This window comes from Citrus sinensis, chromosome 7 (genome assembly GCF_022201045.2).
Source record: "Citrus sinensis cultivar Valencia sweet orange chromosome 7, DVS_A1.0, whole genome shotgun sequence".
Taxonomy (NCBI): Eukaryota; Viridiplantae; Streptophyta; class Magnoliopsida; order Sapindales; family Rutaceae; genus Citrus; species Citrus sinensis.
The window spans coordinates 24,649,656-24,666,910 of record NC_068562.1 but is presented as its reverse complement, the minus strand read 5'-3'; the positions used below and the strand labels follow the sequence as shown (position 1 = coordinate 24,666,910).

General features: G+C 31.1%; 1 protein-coding gene across 1 annotated transcript; it reads right to left on the bottom strand.

The window, feature by feature from the left end:
• Positions 1-415: 415 nt before the first annotated feature.
• On the bottom strand, positions 416-1,790 carry LOC127898881 (uncharacterized). The gene is made up of 2 exons (XM_052431382.1): positions 1,271-1,790; positions 416-1,164 (listed from the first exon to the last, which is right to left on the bottom strand). The coding sequence occupies exons 1-2, from the start codon at positions 1,788-1,790 to the stop codon at positions 416-418; spliced, it is 1,269 nt and encodes a 422-aa protein (XP_052287342.1).
• Positions 1,791-17,255: the final 15,465 nt, after the last annotated feature.

Here is a 17,255-nt window from a genome sequence, read left to right as displayed (position 1 = left end):
TAGTTAATGTGTAAGAAGCTGTCGAAAGGAATGTGCGCTTGTTATTTTTTAAAGTTGGAGCTAATTCATCCCTAATTCCCATTTCCACAAGATCATTCCTTGACTTAAGACCATCTTTGGTCTTTCCTGGAATATGCTGCAGTGCTCCGTATATGCTCTCACACACATTCTTTTCAATGTGCATAACATCTAATTGATGACGTACAAGTAAATGCGTCCAATACTTTAAATTATAGAATATGAATTTTTTTTTCCACCAAATGTGGTCATCATTGTCAGAACTTTTACGTTTTTTAGAGTTGTTCTTCCCCCATTTATAATCAATAGACTCAACCAGTCACAAAACACTCTCCCCATCCAACGGTTTCGGGGCAAACTCTCTCTCTATTTTGTTGTCAAAGGCTTTCTCTTGGTCTCAAAATTCATGACCATGAGGAAGCCAACGACGGTGACTGATATATGCATTTTTGCCATTGTGTTTAAGTCTACATTTAGTAGTGTCTACTCCACAATATGGAATGACATTATATCCTTTAACAGTGCAACCAGCTAGATTTCCATATACTAGAAAGTCATTTATAGTCCACAATAACACAGCCCGCAAATTAAAGAACTCCTTCATGTAGGCATCATAAGCCTCTACCCCAACTACCCACAAAGTTTGTAAATCTTCTATCAAAGATGCCAAGTACACATCGATGTCGTTGCCCGGTTGTTGAGGACCAAAAATCAGTAGGGACAACATCATGAATTTTTGTTTCATACACAACCACGGAGGAAGATTAGACGTTATAAGAATAATTGGCCAACAACTATATGTACTACTAAGAGAGCTATGTGGATTTATTCCATTAGCCGCTAACGCAAGACGGAGATTTCTAGGATCTAATGCAAATGTAGGCCATTTGGTATCTACTAATTTCCATGATGGCGAGTCTGTCGGATGTCGGAGCTTACCATCATCGACTCTCTCATTTGCATGCCAAGTCAAGTCCTTGGCAATTTCTGAAGACTGAAACATGCGTTTAAATCTAGGTATGGGCGGAAAATACCATAAAACCTTCGCAGGAACCCTTTTTTTATATTGGTCAACACCACCATCCTTTTTTTTTCCATCTAGATAAACCACAACTAGCACAGTAAGACAGCCCTTCATACTCTTTTCTGTAAAGTATGCAATCATTTGGGCAAGCATGTATTTTCATATATTTTAAGCCTAAAGCAGACATTGTCTTTTTGGCCTCGTACATAAACACGGGAATTTCATTACTTTCGGGCAGCAACTTGGCTAGAAGACTTAATAACTCGGTAAAACTTGTGGCGGACCACCTAAATTTACCCTTTATATTGAATAAGCTAACCAAAGTGCCTAACTTAGTGAAATTTGTGCATCCTGGGTACAAAGGCTTCTCAGCTTGTTCTAGAAGTTCTTTAAATACTTTAGGATCTGCAACACAATCCCTATAAGCATCGTTAACCATATCTATTGTGTTACCGTCATCATAGTCTATAAACTCAAATGGAACATTTACATCTACATTAGGAAGTGGTGTGTCATTGACATCTTCTACATGCCAACTCCAGGTTGTGTAAGAAACATCAAATCCATGAAAATACAAATGTTCACGAACAACCTTATGTGTACGGAATGATAAATTCATACATTTAGTACACGGACATTTAATGACGCTACTTCTTTCAGAATTACCAACAGCAAACTTCATAAATTCTTCAACCCCATCTTCATACTCACTTGACATTTTACTACAATGAACCCAAGACTTATCCATTTTTAGTTTAATTGAGTTCTGATCCTGACACATTAAGCAGGTTACAAATAAATAAAATATCAGAATATATTACCAATTCATCTAAGCAAAGTACAAATTAACACCACTTTAAATACCCTTACTGCAACATAAACAAAACAACAAATTTTGACCCCACACATTACAATAGTCACAACACAAAAGACAAGTACTTAAACACATTGCAGTATTCAAAATCATTACAGTAGTAAATAAACATAACACTAAAATCAAGCCTAATACAACTTCAGGTCATGCTATCATATAAAGGACCATAATATTAAACATATTTCATGCATCTATAAAATAACTAACGAACTCAAAACTATAAAATAAAGAAGTACAATTTATTTACCAGGTCAAATTAATTCCTCTACAGCAAATTGTTCCAGCAAAAGAGATGCAGCAAACTCTGCAACAAAAGAGGTGGCAGTAAGCTGCTTCAACAAAAACATAGAGTCAACAAAAACACAGATACCCTTTTCAATAAAATAAAATACAATTTTGCATCATAAGGTAAATTAGGTTCTAATTAGGTTCTAGGTATAAATTTGTTGAAAAAAAAGTACTGCTACTTCACTCATTTCCTAATAACCCCAAACTTCAATGAAAAATTAACCCTAGACATGCAAATTTACTACAATAGGCAAATTATTTGGCTCTTGGTCCTGCTACTAGTAGTACTACTGCTGTAAAACAATTATCCCTTTTCTCTAATCCTTTATCTCTAAAATCTACTTCACTCCTGCTACGCTACTATTGCTTCTACTACTACTAACCTTAACAACCTACATTCTTTGCTCTCTTTCAAAAAATTAACTAATCAATTATTTTAATTAGGTTTTCTCGTTACATTATTTATAGAATTAATTGATTTAACTAAGATCTGTGCAAAACAAACAACATGCAAAATGAAGACATAATAGAAATCATACCAAGGGCTTTCAAAAAATGACGGTGAGGAAGATAGCAAGATGAAGACAGAAAACGATGGTGAGGAACACGATGGAGAAGAATACGATGGTGATACCACAAAATGCAGCTTCACCCACTCAATTCCTCAACGCAATCGGTAACCAATACGTTAGGAAGACGATGGCAAGATGACGACTACCGAGATTTTGGTAAGATGATGGCAAAAAGGAAGTCAATATAAAAGGGTAAGCCGATGGCAAGATGACGACATCCAAGATTTTAGCCTTACCATATACTCTCTGTATGTTTGTGAGTTGTATGTGTTGATACTTAGAAAAAATTAGGGATTGAAGAAGTGAAACTCAGCACCAAAACGGTGCGTTTCATGTTTCTTAATTTTATTTTATAATAAAAAATTTTAAAAATATAATATTTTATATTTATGTACAAAACGTTGTCGTTCCAACTTCGCTAAAACGACGACGTCTCTTCCTTCATGTAATATTTTATTTTAAATAACACCAAAAGTTTCAGTAAAAAACGCACCAAAATTAAATCAACGTTAAATTTCTATCAAGACTTATTGACGCTTAAATTTATATCACAAAGGCATCATATATTCTTGACAGACTCTTTTTCTATCACAAGTCCATCACAAATCCATCATGAATATATGATAGCCAAAAACATATCACAATTATATCATGATTTTATTACCGACGAAGAATCCGTCAACAAGCGTGTGTCATCTATTGCCAGTTTTCTTGTAGTGGGACCTTAAGGGAGTGCTATAAGACAGTGGTAACAAGATACTAGAGGGAAGCGCTGGACGAAAACGACTTTCGAATAGAGATGATAATGGGGCATATATGGGTTGGATCTCCTCTGCTCTAAATCAAGATCCATAGTAAAAATTAAGCATCGTATATGCTCTAGATCCACCATGGATCGATGTTTTTCGCTCCATATCCAAATTCCCCAAAAAAGAAAAAGAAAAAGAACAAGAATTATATGTCCTCCGAATCTAAAAGAATAAAAGCCAAATATGTTCTAAATTTGTCATTAATTCTAAAACTAAATAAGAAAAGAGCCATAAATCTTTAGAAAGAAAATTAAAGACTAAAATTATAGAATTTATCTCAAAAATCTAACACAGACATCAACGTCTGTAAAATCAAGAAATCTTAAAATCTGATTTAGAGATGTGACCTAAGTGTTTGTACCATAATGAGGCCAAATTTTCTTTCTCTAATTTACGCTTTCTACCTCTGGAACTAAAATGCAGGTTTTCATTATAACTTGAAACGGTTTCTAGCAAATATGGATTTTCATAAGCATTAAGCAAACCGGTTCCAAATCATTAGAATTGATAGATAAACTAAATTGTCAATTTACAAATGAACAATAATAACCAAATTTGTCCAAAACAGAAACTGAAATCAAATTCTGTCTAAAAGACGGCACAACAAAAGTATGTAACAAATCCAAATAACAACCAGTTTTCACAAGCAATCTAAAATGCCTAATTGCTTCGACTTAAACGGACTTGCCATCTCTAACATAAATACATGTTTCAGCATCACTTAGCGGCCGGTAGCTCAGGCAACCCTGCATTGAAACACAAATGTGAGTAGTAGCACCCAAATCTATCCATCATGTGTTTCTTGGTACCGAAGCTAAATTAATTTAAGAACAAACCAAAGTAAGAAATGCACCTTTCTTCACGCGCCATGCGTGATATTTTTTACATTCCTTCTTCACATGTCCAGGCTTACAGCAGAAGTAAACTTTGATAAACCTCCCGAACGCGACCACACAAGAAAAATCTTATTAAATCGAATGCACAGTAAAGTTCTGAAATCAACTTTAATTGTACTGCTACATTTTTCTTGCTGTTTAGCTATTTCGTGGATTATAATTGCTGTTTTTGTGGCTTGTTTGGGTTTGCATTTACTGTTTTGAATTCTCTAATATCGTAAGAATTAAAGAAAATTTTTGAGTTAGCATCAGTTAAAAAAATAAGGGTACCATTTAATTTCATTAATGACACATGTCAACGGATCCTTGAAAGCGTATGATGGGTGAGAGAGAAAACGTCTAAGAGAGGATTATTTATTATCTAGCATTACTGCCCATGAGAACTATATTCTGCGCCAATTATCAAACAAAAGAGAAAATGAATTATTTATTTAAATTAAAAAGTGGTTTATTCATTCCAAAACATAAAGAAATACACTTATTCCATTCTTACAATAGACATTCTAAATTTTATTGTCTAGGAAGTTTTAGAAAAGCTCGTAAAAATAGTAGTAACATCATGAATATAAATTCTTTATCTATGTAGTACCCTTCCTATTTTTTTTATATATAAAAATAAAGTACATACTTTCAGTCCTCATTACAAGCCACCAGAGAGGCGTGGCATTTTATGACCTACTCCAAGGCTAGGCGCAGATTCATCATCGGTTTCTTCCATGTTATGAATTGCATTATTTGTTTCCATTGGGCTAGGAATACCATGGCCTTCTCCAGGGCTTTGCCCAGAGTCCTCATCTCTGTTTACCTCGTTATGAATTGCACAGCTTCTTCTAAGTAGGCGTGGCACGCCATGGCCTTCTCCCGGGCTTGGCCCAGATTCGGCATCAATGTCTTCCTCGTGAATTGCATTGCTTGTTCTTATAGGGTTTGGCACACCATGACCTTCTCCGGGGCTTGGCCCAGATTCAACTTCAGTGTCTTCCGCGTTGTGAATAGTATTTTTTGTTCTAGGATGGGTTGGCGCATCGTCTCCTTTTCCAGGGGTTGGCTCAGATCGATCGACACTTTCATTTTGGTTAGGACTTAAACTGCTTGCAGCGGTTAACGTAGTAAGTATTGTAATGATAAAGAAGAAAGATGAGTACTGCTTCAATGTGACGAAGGCCATTGCAACAAGTGAGAGTCGATGACTTGATGAGGACATGTAGTGCATGGAGCATTTATAGTCTCCAGTTTTTTCCATTTATAACTAATTCTATTTGTATAATAATTTCAATTGGATTTTGGCTACAGCTGAGGAGCAGATTTGTTAGTTCACCGGAAAATATGCATTTAATTGTAATAATTAAGTAACGTTAAACTAAAAGTATTAGGTTTGTTTCTCTTTTTTTTCTTCTTCTGTTCCGTAGTTATATATATTGGAAAATACCAATTCAATAATAATAAAATTGTCAACCAACATTTTCAAAACATAAAGTCTTGTTAATGATAAATTAAAAATTTTAATTAGTAGAATTATATTATCCACCAATTTTGTCTTTTTTTGTTACATATTTGTATTTAAAATTGAAATTACATTGTATTGTCGTACGAGATTAAATAAGCCATGCCTTAAGAAAATCAATGTCTGCATCCCTGATGGCTGTGACAAATTGATTCTAATTTTTTGTACTATCATTAATGTAATAAAACATACATATATATCAGTTGACACATTATTTTAAAGGGTAAGTACTCGTTTGGGGACTACATTTTGAGTTAAATATCCATTTAGCCTCTACATTAAAAAACAAAACTCAAAATACTTTTGTTGTTAAATATTCTACACTTTTTTCTTTCGTTTTACAATAATACCCTACAACAATGTTCTCAGGAACAGTAATGAAAGGAAAAAGATGATAATTTAAAAAATTAACGTCGAAATTAACATGTAAATTTACTCAATTTGTTATATTATTTTTTTACTTTTAGGATTAATTATGTATATTAATTTTTTTATAAAATAATTATTAGTAAGATTGTTGTAAACACATTAAACATTACTCTAAGTTACCTGATACCAATTTATTTATAAGTAATAATATAGAAAGATTTTTGCACAGGATTAAAAATCACAAGTTCTTTTACATTGATAACGATTGATTAATTTGCTAATTAGCTTCTTTATAGTTAAATTAATTAATGTTAAGAATATAGTTACAAGGATAATATCATAGAAGAAAGGAAAAAGTACGGTTAAGAATGTAAAAAATTTAATTACAGGGGTGTTTTCAGTTATTTTAAAAATATCAAAGCTAAACAAACACTTAGAACAATAGAGAAACTAAATAAGTATTTACCCTTACTTTAAATACAAAATTCGCATTTTAATCATTGATATAATTGCAGCATTACTTTTCTAAAAATTAAATTGATGTACTTTTTATATGATTTTCTTCCTATAAATTAAACTTTTCATTTTGACAAGAACGAAAAGCCAAAGGCATATGCTAATATTATGTTTTTTTATGCAATTTGTAAATTGTGTTTCTTTCATTTATCGATTAAATTCCAACTGTAGCTAGGACCTTAAGGGAGTGCTACAAGACGGTGGTAACACGATGCTAGAGGGAAGCGTTGGACGAAAACGACTTTCGATAGAGATGGTAACGGGGCAGATATAGGTTGGATCTACTCTGCTCTAAATCTAGATCCATAGTAAAAATTGAGCTTCGTATATGCTCTAGATCCACCATGGATCGATGTTTTTCGCTTCATATCCAAATTCCCCAAAAAAGAAAAAGAAAAAGAGCAAGAATTATATCTCCTCTGAATCTAAAAGAATAAAAGCCAAATATGTTCTAAATTTGTCATTAATTCTAAAACTAAATAAGAAAAGGACCATAAATATTTAGAAAGAAAATTAAAGACTAAAATTATAGAATTTATCTCAAAACTCTAACACAGACATCAACGTCTGTAAAATTAAGAGATCCTAAAATCTGATTTGGAGATGTGACCTAAATGTTTGTACCATAATGAGGCCGAATTTTCTTTCTCTAATTTACGCTTTGTACCTCTGGAACTAAAATGCAGGTTTTCATTATAACTTGAAACGGTTTCTAGCAAATATGGATTTTCATAAGCATTAAGCGAACCGGTTCCAACAACATTAGAATTGATATATAAACTAAATTGTCAGTTCACAAATGAACAATAATAACCAAATTTGTCCAAAACAGAAACTGAAATCAAATTCTGTCTAAAAGATGGCACAACATAAGTATGTAACAAATCCAAATAACAACCAGTTTTCATAAGCAATCTAAAATGCCTAATTGCTTCAACTTAAACCGACTTGTCATCTCTGACATAAATACATGTTTCAGCATCACTTGGCAGCCGGTAGCTCAGGCAACCCTGCATTGAAACACAAATGTGAGTAGTAGCACCGAATCTATCCACCATGTGTTCCTTCGTACCGAAGCTAAATTAATTTCAGAACAAACCAAAGTAAGAAATGCACCTTTCTTCACGTGCGGTGCGTGATACTTTTGACATTCCTTCTTCACATGTCCAGGCTTACAGCAGAAGTAAACTTTGATAAACCTCCCAAACAAAGCCACACAAGAAAAATCTTATTAAATCGCATGCACATTAAAGTTTTGAAAACAACTTTAATTGTACTGCTACATTTTTCCTACTGTTTAGCTATTTCGTGGATTTATAATTGTTGTTTTTGTGGCTTGTTTGGGGTTGCATTTACTGTTTTGAATTCTCTAATATCGTAAGAATTAAAGAAAATTTTTGAGTTAGCATCAGTTAAAAAAATAAGGGTACTATTCAATTTCATTAATGACACATGTCAACGGATCCTTGATAGAATAGCATGGTTGGGAGAGAAAATGTCTAAGAGAGGATTATTTATTATCTAGCATTACTGCCCATGAGAACTATATTCTGCGCCAATTATCGAACAAAAGAGAAAATGAATTATTTATTTAAATTAAAAAGTGGTTCATTCATTCCACAACTTAAAGAAATATACTTATTCCATTCTTACAATAGACATTCTAAATTTTATTGTCTAGGAAGTTTTAGAAAAGCTAGTAAGAATAGTAGTAACATCATGAATATAAATTCTTTATCTATGTAGTACCCTTCCTAATTTGTTTATATATAAAAATAAAGTACGTATTGTTAGTCCTTATTACAAGCCACTAGAGGGGCGTGGCATTTTATGACCTACACCAGGGCTAGGCGCAGATTCATCATTGGTTTCTTCCATGTTATGAATTGCATTATTTGTTTCCATTGGGCTAGGAATATCATGACCTTTTCCAGGGCTTGGCCCAAATTCCTCATCTATGTTTACCTCGTTATGAATTGCACGACTTCTTCTAAAAAGGCTTGGCACGCCATGGCCTTCTCTCGGGCTTGGCCCAGATTCGGCATCAATGTCTTCCTCGTGAATTGCATTGCTTGTTCTTATAGGGTTTGGCACACCATGACCTTCTCCGGGCTTGGTCCAGATTCAACTTCAGTGTCTTCCGTGTTGTGAATAATAGTTTTTGTTCTACGATGGGTTGGCGCATCGTCACCTTTTCCAGGGGTTGGCTCAGATCGATCGACACTTTCATTTTTGTTAGGACTTAAACTGCTTGCAGTTGTTAACGCAGTAAGTATTGCGATGATAAAGAAGAAAGATGAGTACTGCTTGAATGTGACGAAGGCCATTGCAACAAGTGAGAGTCAATGACTTGATGAGGACATGGAGTGCATGCGTGCATGGAGCATTTATAGTCTCCAGTTTTTTCCATTTATAACTAATTCTATTTGTATAATAATTTCAATTGGATTTTGGCTACAGCTTAGGAACAGATTTGTTAGTTCACCGAAAAATGGGCATTTAAAAAATAATAATCAAGTAACGTCAAACTAAAAGTATTAGGTTTGTCTCTTTTTTTTCTTCCTTTGTTTCGTAGTTATATATATTGGAAAATACCAATTTAATAATAATAAAACTGTCAAACAACATTTTCAAAACACAAAGTCTTGTTAATGATAAATTAAAATTTTAATTAGTAGAATTATATTATCCACCAATTTTGTCTTTTTTTGTTACATATTTTTTATTTAAAATTTATATTACATTCTATTGTCGTACGAGATTAAATATGCCATGCCTTAAGAAAATCAATGTCTACGTCCCTAATGGTTGTGACAGATTGATGCTAATTTTTTGTACTATCGTTAATGTAATAAAAACATACATATATATATCAGTTGACACATTATTTTAAAGGGTAAGTATTCGTTTGAGGACTACATTTTGAGTTAAGTATCCATTCAGCCTCTATATTAAAAAACAAAACTCAAAATACTTTTGTTGTTAAATATGCTACACTCTTTTTCTTTGGTTTTACAATAATACCCTACAACAATGTTCTCAGGAAACAGTAATGAAATGAAAAAGATGATAATTTAAAAAATTAACGTCGAAATTAACATGTAAATTTACTCAATTTGTTATATTATTTTTTTACTTTTAGGATTAATTATGTATATTAATTTTTTTATAAAATAATTATTAGTAAGATTGTTGTAAACACATTAAACATTACTCTAAGTTACCTGATACCAATTTATTTATAAGTAATAATATAGAAAGATTTTTGCACAGGATTAAAAATCACAAGTTCTTTTACATTGATAACGATTGATTAATTTGCTAATTAGCTTCTTTATAGTTAAATTAATTAATGTTAAGAATATAGTTACAAGGATAATATCATAGAAGAAAGGAAAAAGTACGGTTAAGAATGTAAAAAATTTAATTACAGGGGTGTTTTCAGTTATTTTTCAAATATCAAAGCTAAACAAACACTTAGATTAATAGAGAAACTAAATAAGTATTTACCCTTACTTTAAATACAAAATTCGCATTTTAATCATTGATATAATTGTAGCATTTCTTTTCTAAAAATTAAATTGATATACTTTTTGTATGATTTTCTTCCTATAAATTAAACTTTTCATTTTGACAAGAACGAAACGCCAAAGGCATATGCTAATATTATGTTTTTTTATGCAATTTGTAAATTGTGTTTCTTTCATTTATCGATTAAATTCCAACTGTAGCTAGGACCTTAAGGGAGTGCTACAAGACGGTGGTAACACGATGCCAGAGGGAAGCGTTGGACAAAAACGACTTTCGAATAGAGATGGTAATGGGGCAGATATGGGTTGGATCTACTCTGCTCTAAATCTAGATCCATAGTAAAAATTGATCTTCGTTTATGCTCCAGATCCACCATGGATCGATGTTTTTCGCTCCATATCCAAATTCCCCAAAAAAGAAAAAGAAAAATGAACAAGAATTATATCTCCTCCGAATCTAAAAAAATAAAAGCCAAATATGTTCTAAATCTGTCATTAATTCTAAAACTAAATAAAAAAATAGCCATAAATTTTTAGAAAGAAATTTAAAGACTAAAATTATAGAATTTATCTCAAAAATCTAACACATACATCAACTTCTGTAAAATCAAGCGATCCTAAAATCCCATCAGATACTAATCGCTCAATTCTAGCTTTAGAGATGTGAAGTGTTTGTGCCATAATGAGGCCGAATTTTCTTTCTCTAATTTATGCTTTGGACCTCTGGAACTACAATGCAGGTTTTCATTATAACTTGAAACAGTTTCTAGCAAATATAGATTGTCATAAGCATTAAGCAAACCGGTTCCAACAACATTAGAATTGATAGATAAACTAAATTGTTTGTTTACAAATGAACAATAATAACCAAATTTGTCCAAAACAGAAACTGAAATCAAATTCCACCTAAAAGACGACACAACAAAAGTATGTAGCAAATCCAAATAACAACAAATTTTCATAAGCAATCTAAAATGCTTAATTGCTTCAACTTATACCGACTTGCCATCTCTGACATAAATGCATCTTTCAGCATCACTTGGCGGCCGGTAGCTCAGGCAACCCTGCATTGAAACACAAATGTGAGTAGTAGCGCCCGAATCTATCCACCATGTGTTTCTTGGTACCGAAGCTAAATTAATTTCAGAACAAGCCAAAGTAAGATATGCACCTTTCTTTACGCGCCATGTGTAATATTTTTGACATTCCTTCAAATGTCCAGGCTTACCGCAGAAGAAACAACCATGCCCAGCCTTCAGTTTCTTTGGCTCTATACCTTTTTTCTTTCTTTTGCCCTTATCTTTAGAAGTGCTTACCACATGTGAATATTCGATTTTCTCTTGCTTCAATCTCTCTTCTTCTTGCACACAAAACGAAATCAATTCATTGAGATTCCATTTCTCTTTCTGACAGTTGTAACTGACTTTGAACTGATTAAATTGTGCAAGAAGAGAAATAAGTACCAAATGCACGACCAAATGATCAGATAGGTCGAGCCCTAATGCCTTAAGCTTAGCAGCAAGATGAGACATCTCCATGATCTGTTAACTTGTATATGTTCTTTAAAATGATTTTGATAATAACAAACTCTAAATGATTTTGATTAAAATGTTGGAATTTTCTTTTTAATAAATATTTCATTAAAAAGTCGTATAATATTTTCCTAAAATATGAGAAACCATTAAACTTGAAACTGGAAAAATATCTTCTACAAAATGATGATTAAAAATGTGTTTCTGGAAATAAACGGCGAACCGTTAACATTGAAACAGTTAACCGATAAAATCTAGAGATGAGTATTTTCTTAAACTTGAACCGGTTAGTAAAAATGGACAACACAAGTGTGGAGGGAAGGTTACTGGACTTAAACAGCTAATATTTTATATCAAAATAGTGAACCGATAATTTCCAGAATGGAAATAGGTGCTAACCTTGAACCCTTGAAGACAAACGATAAGCCTATTCTATTTTGCGCACTGTTGGAATTAACCGGCAAACCGTTTAATGTCAAATGGCTAACCGATAATTTTCAGAATGTCATTCCATGCTAACCTTTAACCGTTTAGCAAAAACTGATAGCAGAAATTTGTTTTGTAGGTCTTTGGAAATTAACAACAAATCGATAGGGGTAAACGGTCAACCGTTTATTTGAATTTTAGCTCAACGGTCACTTGGACCAGTCAAAATGGTTAACCGTTAATGGTTAAGGGTGATCCGATTTCGTGCAGAAAGTCAATAACGGCTATATTTCGGCTCCAACTATAAAATGGCTCAATCAAATTCAAACAAGGAGAGATCTAAGAGCTATCATTGAGCTTGCTACTGAGCATATAACCATTATTGAGCTTTAAACTTGTTTTTGTTTCTTTGATTCACAAGTATTTATTTGTAATCAAACTCATTGTATGGGAGAAAATTTATTTGTAATATTTATCCTTGAGAGGTTTTAAGTGTTGGGATACACTTGGGTTAAGAGATTGGGGATAATCTCTTGTTGTAAAGGTCCATTGACACCTTGGAAGTCAATTGTAAGCATTTGAAGTCTTGGGAGGCTTGGATAGTGAAATCTTCAAGGTTGGTTTGCTTGGAGGCGTGGACGTAGGCGGGGAATGCCGAACCACGTAAAAATCATTGTGTTTGCTCTCTCATTCCTTACTCTTTTATTATTGTGTTTTATTAAATTTACTTTTTTTTATTCCATTAAGGTAATAAATTAAATTGTTGTGTGGTTTGTTTAGCTTAAGTTTTAACGCAACAAGTATTGCGAGGATAAAGAAGAAAGATGAGTACTGCTTGAATGTGACGAAGGCCATTGCGACAAGTGAGAGTCGATGATTTGATGAGGACGTGGAGTGCATGCATGCATGGAGCATTTATAGTCTCCAGTTTTTTCCATTTATAACTAATTCTACTTGTATAATAATTTCAATTGGATTTTGTCTACAGCTGAGAAACAAATTTATTAGTTCACTGAAAAATATGCATTTAATTGTAATAATCAAGTAACGTTAAACTAAAAGTATTGGGTTTGTCTCTCTTTTTTTTCTTCTTCTGTTCCGTAGTTATATATATTGGAAAATACCGATTTAATAATATTAAAATTGTCAAACAACATTTTCAAAACATAAAGTCTTGTTAATGATAAATTGAAAATTTTAATTAGTAGAATTATATTATCCACCAATTTTGTCATTTTTCGTTACATATTTGTTATTTAAAATCGAAATTACATTGTATTATCGTATGATATTAAATGTGCCATCCCTTAAGAAATTCATTTTCTATGTCCTTGACGGTTGTGACAGATTGATGCTAATTTTTTATACTATCATTAATGTAATAAAACATACATATCTATCAGTTGACACATAATTTTAATGGGTACGTATTCTTTCGGGGACTACATTTTGAGTTAAGTATTTATTTAGGCTCTATATTAAAAAAAACTCAATATAGTATTGTTGTTAAATATGCTACACTTCTATCATAACTTTTTCTTTAGTTTTACAATAATACCCTACAGAAATATTCTCAAGAACAGTAATGAAACGAAAAAAATTATAATTTAAAAAATTAACCTTGAAATTAACATGTAAATTTACTCAATTTGTTATGTTATTTTTTTACTTTTAGGATTAATTATGCATATTAATTTTTTATAAAATAATTATTAATAATATTGTTGTAAACACCTTCTTTTTTTTTCTTTAAAAGGTAATGATGATTCAATATATGATGATTTGCGAAATGAAATCTCAATATATGTTGTATGCACTTGTTTATGCTTGCAAAAGTCTTAAAATTGAAGTTGGAGTTGAGTTTTTATAGTTAAAGCCCAAAAACTAGCCGTTATAGTAAAATTCCAATAAGCAAGCGCCTAGCCGCTTAATTTAGCCGGCTCCCCACTTCAGAATAGTAAAGTTACTGTTAAATTTGAATTTTGCTACAGTAATATTGTTCATAATTTTGTAATTATGCCCAAAACTTTATATAATTATACTATGGCCCAACACATCATAGAATTTTGAAAACAGGTCCAATTTCAGAACTTCTAAATAATGCTTGTCATTCCTAAAACTTTTTAAAATTATGTTATGACCCAAAAAATTTTCAAAGAAGTCCTTTTCAAACTTTAACAAAATACTTATAAATTTCAAAGTTCTCAAAATTTTTTCAATTTAGTCCAAATTTTGAAAATATGAAATTTTCCTCAGGTGGTTAGCGGCCAACTCTCTGTCTATTTTTAATATTTACACTTTAGCCCCAAACCTTTAGAAATTATAGTATGGCACAAATCGTTTGAAAGATTTGCCAATAGGTCCAAATCCGGAACTTAAAACAAGACTTATTAAAATCAAAGATTACAAAACTTTTTCATTTTAGTCCACATCTTGAAAAACAAATAATTGCCTAAAATACTTGGCTCATAATTGTTAAACATTTAGTTTATGAAAAATAATGATTTATTAAACAAAATTTTGAGTTTCTCAAATGCTAAACCATTCATATATTAAATCATACCGGTTTTACAAGAATTGTCGCAATAATGAGTCCGCTGAGCTCTAAACTTTATTCTTAATCTCGTCGTTGTCCTTTGAGTGTCTTGAGTTTGATTTCACGTGATTCACTTCATCATAAATATTTTCCTTCAAGAACTAGTGAAATGTGAAATACAATATTTTTCAAATCACTTAAGACATATGTTTATTATCATCAAAATTACATTATTTGTAAGCCCTTTAGGCTAACAGGTTTATTGCTTTGGATTGTGTTGGTTTATTTTTTACTTATTTATTTATGGTACACATCCTATTTTAATCACACAAAGAGGGAAAGAGTTTTGTTTCCGCTTAATTTACACCTGCTTGTGTGAGTTCCTTACGAGATAAATCATAGAATTTCTGTTATTATTTTGCCTATTTTTAGTAGTGGTAGTTATATATATTGGAAAATATGTAGTTAATCACAGTAAAACAATCAAACAACATTCCTAAAACATAAAGTCTTGTTGATGATAAACTGATAATTGTAATTAGTAGAATTATATTATCCATCAATATTATAATTTTGTTGTTACATATTTGTTATTTAAAATTGAAATTATTGTATTATTGTACAATATTGAATGTGCCACACCTTGACAAAATCAATGTCTATGTCCCTAATTGCCGTGTTAGATTGATGCTGATTTTTTTTTACTATTGTTAATGTAATAAAACATACACATTAATTGATACATTATTTTAAAGGATAAATGCTTGTTTAGTTGCTATATTTTGAGTTAAATATCCGTTTAGTCTCTATATTAAAAAAAAAATCAAGACACACCTATTATTTAATATGTTACACTCCTATTCTTTTTTTTTTTTTACTTTTACAATAATACTCTTGCAATAATATTCTTGGAAATACTAGTAAAAGGAAAAAAATGATAATTTAAAAAATTAAGTTATAAGTAACATGTAAATTTACTCAAAGTTTTATATTGTCATTTTACCTTTAGGATTTATTTGGTAAATTAATTTTTTATAAAATAATTAGTAGTAAGATTGTTGTAAGGATATTAAATATTACTTTAAGTTAGTTGATATTGATTTATTTATAAATAATTATTAGTAAGATTGTTACATAGATACAAAAAATACTAATTCTTTTACACTGATATTTATTGATTAATTTACTAATTAATTAATTTAAATTTACTAATTAATTTTTTATAAATAAATTAATTAATGTCAAGAATATTATTAGAACGATATCATTATAAAAGGAAAGAAAAAGTAAAGGAAGGAATGTAATATAATTAATTACAGGGTATTTTGAATCATTTTTAAAAATAAAGACTAAGTAAATACTTAACAATATAAGTACTAAACAAACATTCACCCTTACTTTAAATACAAAATTCGTATTCCAATCATATAATTGTAGCATTACTTTTCTAAGAATGAAATTGATGTACTTCTTGCTATGATTTTCTTCCAATAAATTAAGCTAGTAAAAGCTTATCAAAATCTAACAAATGGAGCGTGCAAATTTGGTGTGGATACAAATATATAAAATTATCGCATCGGTGGGATCCAGATGCAAGTTCAGTTAGTCAACACTTGTAAGATAATAAATAATATTAAACAAAAGCCAACATACACTATGCTATCGGAATTGTTTTTGTTGAATTATTTATTATTTTATTTCAGCGGCCAGGTTAGCTTTAATGCCGCCACTAGTTTTACTCTTCCTGAAGCTTCTATAATACGTACTTTCTTCCTAAGCCACTCGTCTTCTTGGATTACAAGAGAAATTTGTTAGGCCTAAATAAAAGGGGAGATGCACTGTCATTCATTCCCCTTAAAATTTGTTTTATCACTTTTGTTCTTCATTAATTTTTTTAAGAGTAAATGCTTGCTGAGTCTTAGAGTCATTTTAGTCAATTATCAAACTAATTAGTTCTTTATTTTTAAAATGACTCTGTTGTATATCTGTTTTCATTAAAATTTACCTCATTGTTCTCTATTTTTCAGTTGCTACATGTCTAACTTGCTAGAATCTTAAGTTATACTAGATGAAAAAATTACTATTATTTTACCTCTTAAAAAGTTAAATTTTACAGTTAGACAGTGATATTTTAAGTATTTTCTGAAAACATATAGGCTGACAGAATAATTTGTCTTAGTCGGATTAATTTTAGTTACCCATCGAATAAATTAATTATCATCAAAATATCCTTAAATTATTGTAAATTTCAACTTTTTCTTCATTACCGTTTAAAAGATAATGGCTAGTAGGGTCACTTTGGTTAAATAAATAAATAAATAAATATATATATATATATATATCTCTTCTTGACAATAATTG

Coding starts and splice junctions, on each gene's coding strand:
- LOC127898881 (XM_052431382.1), bottom strand. CDS start 1,790: ATGGATAAGTCTTGGGTTCATTGTAGTAAAATGTCAAGTGAGTATGAA. Junction 1,165..1,270: donor AGCCAAGTTGCTGCCCGAAA/GTAATGAAATTC, acceptor CATACTTTACAG/AAAAGAGTATGAAGGGCTGT.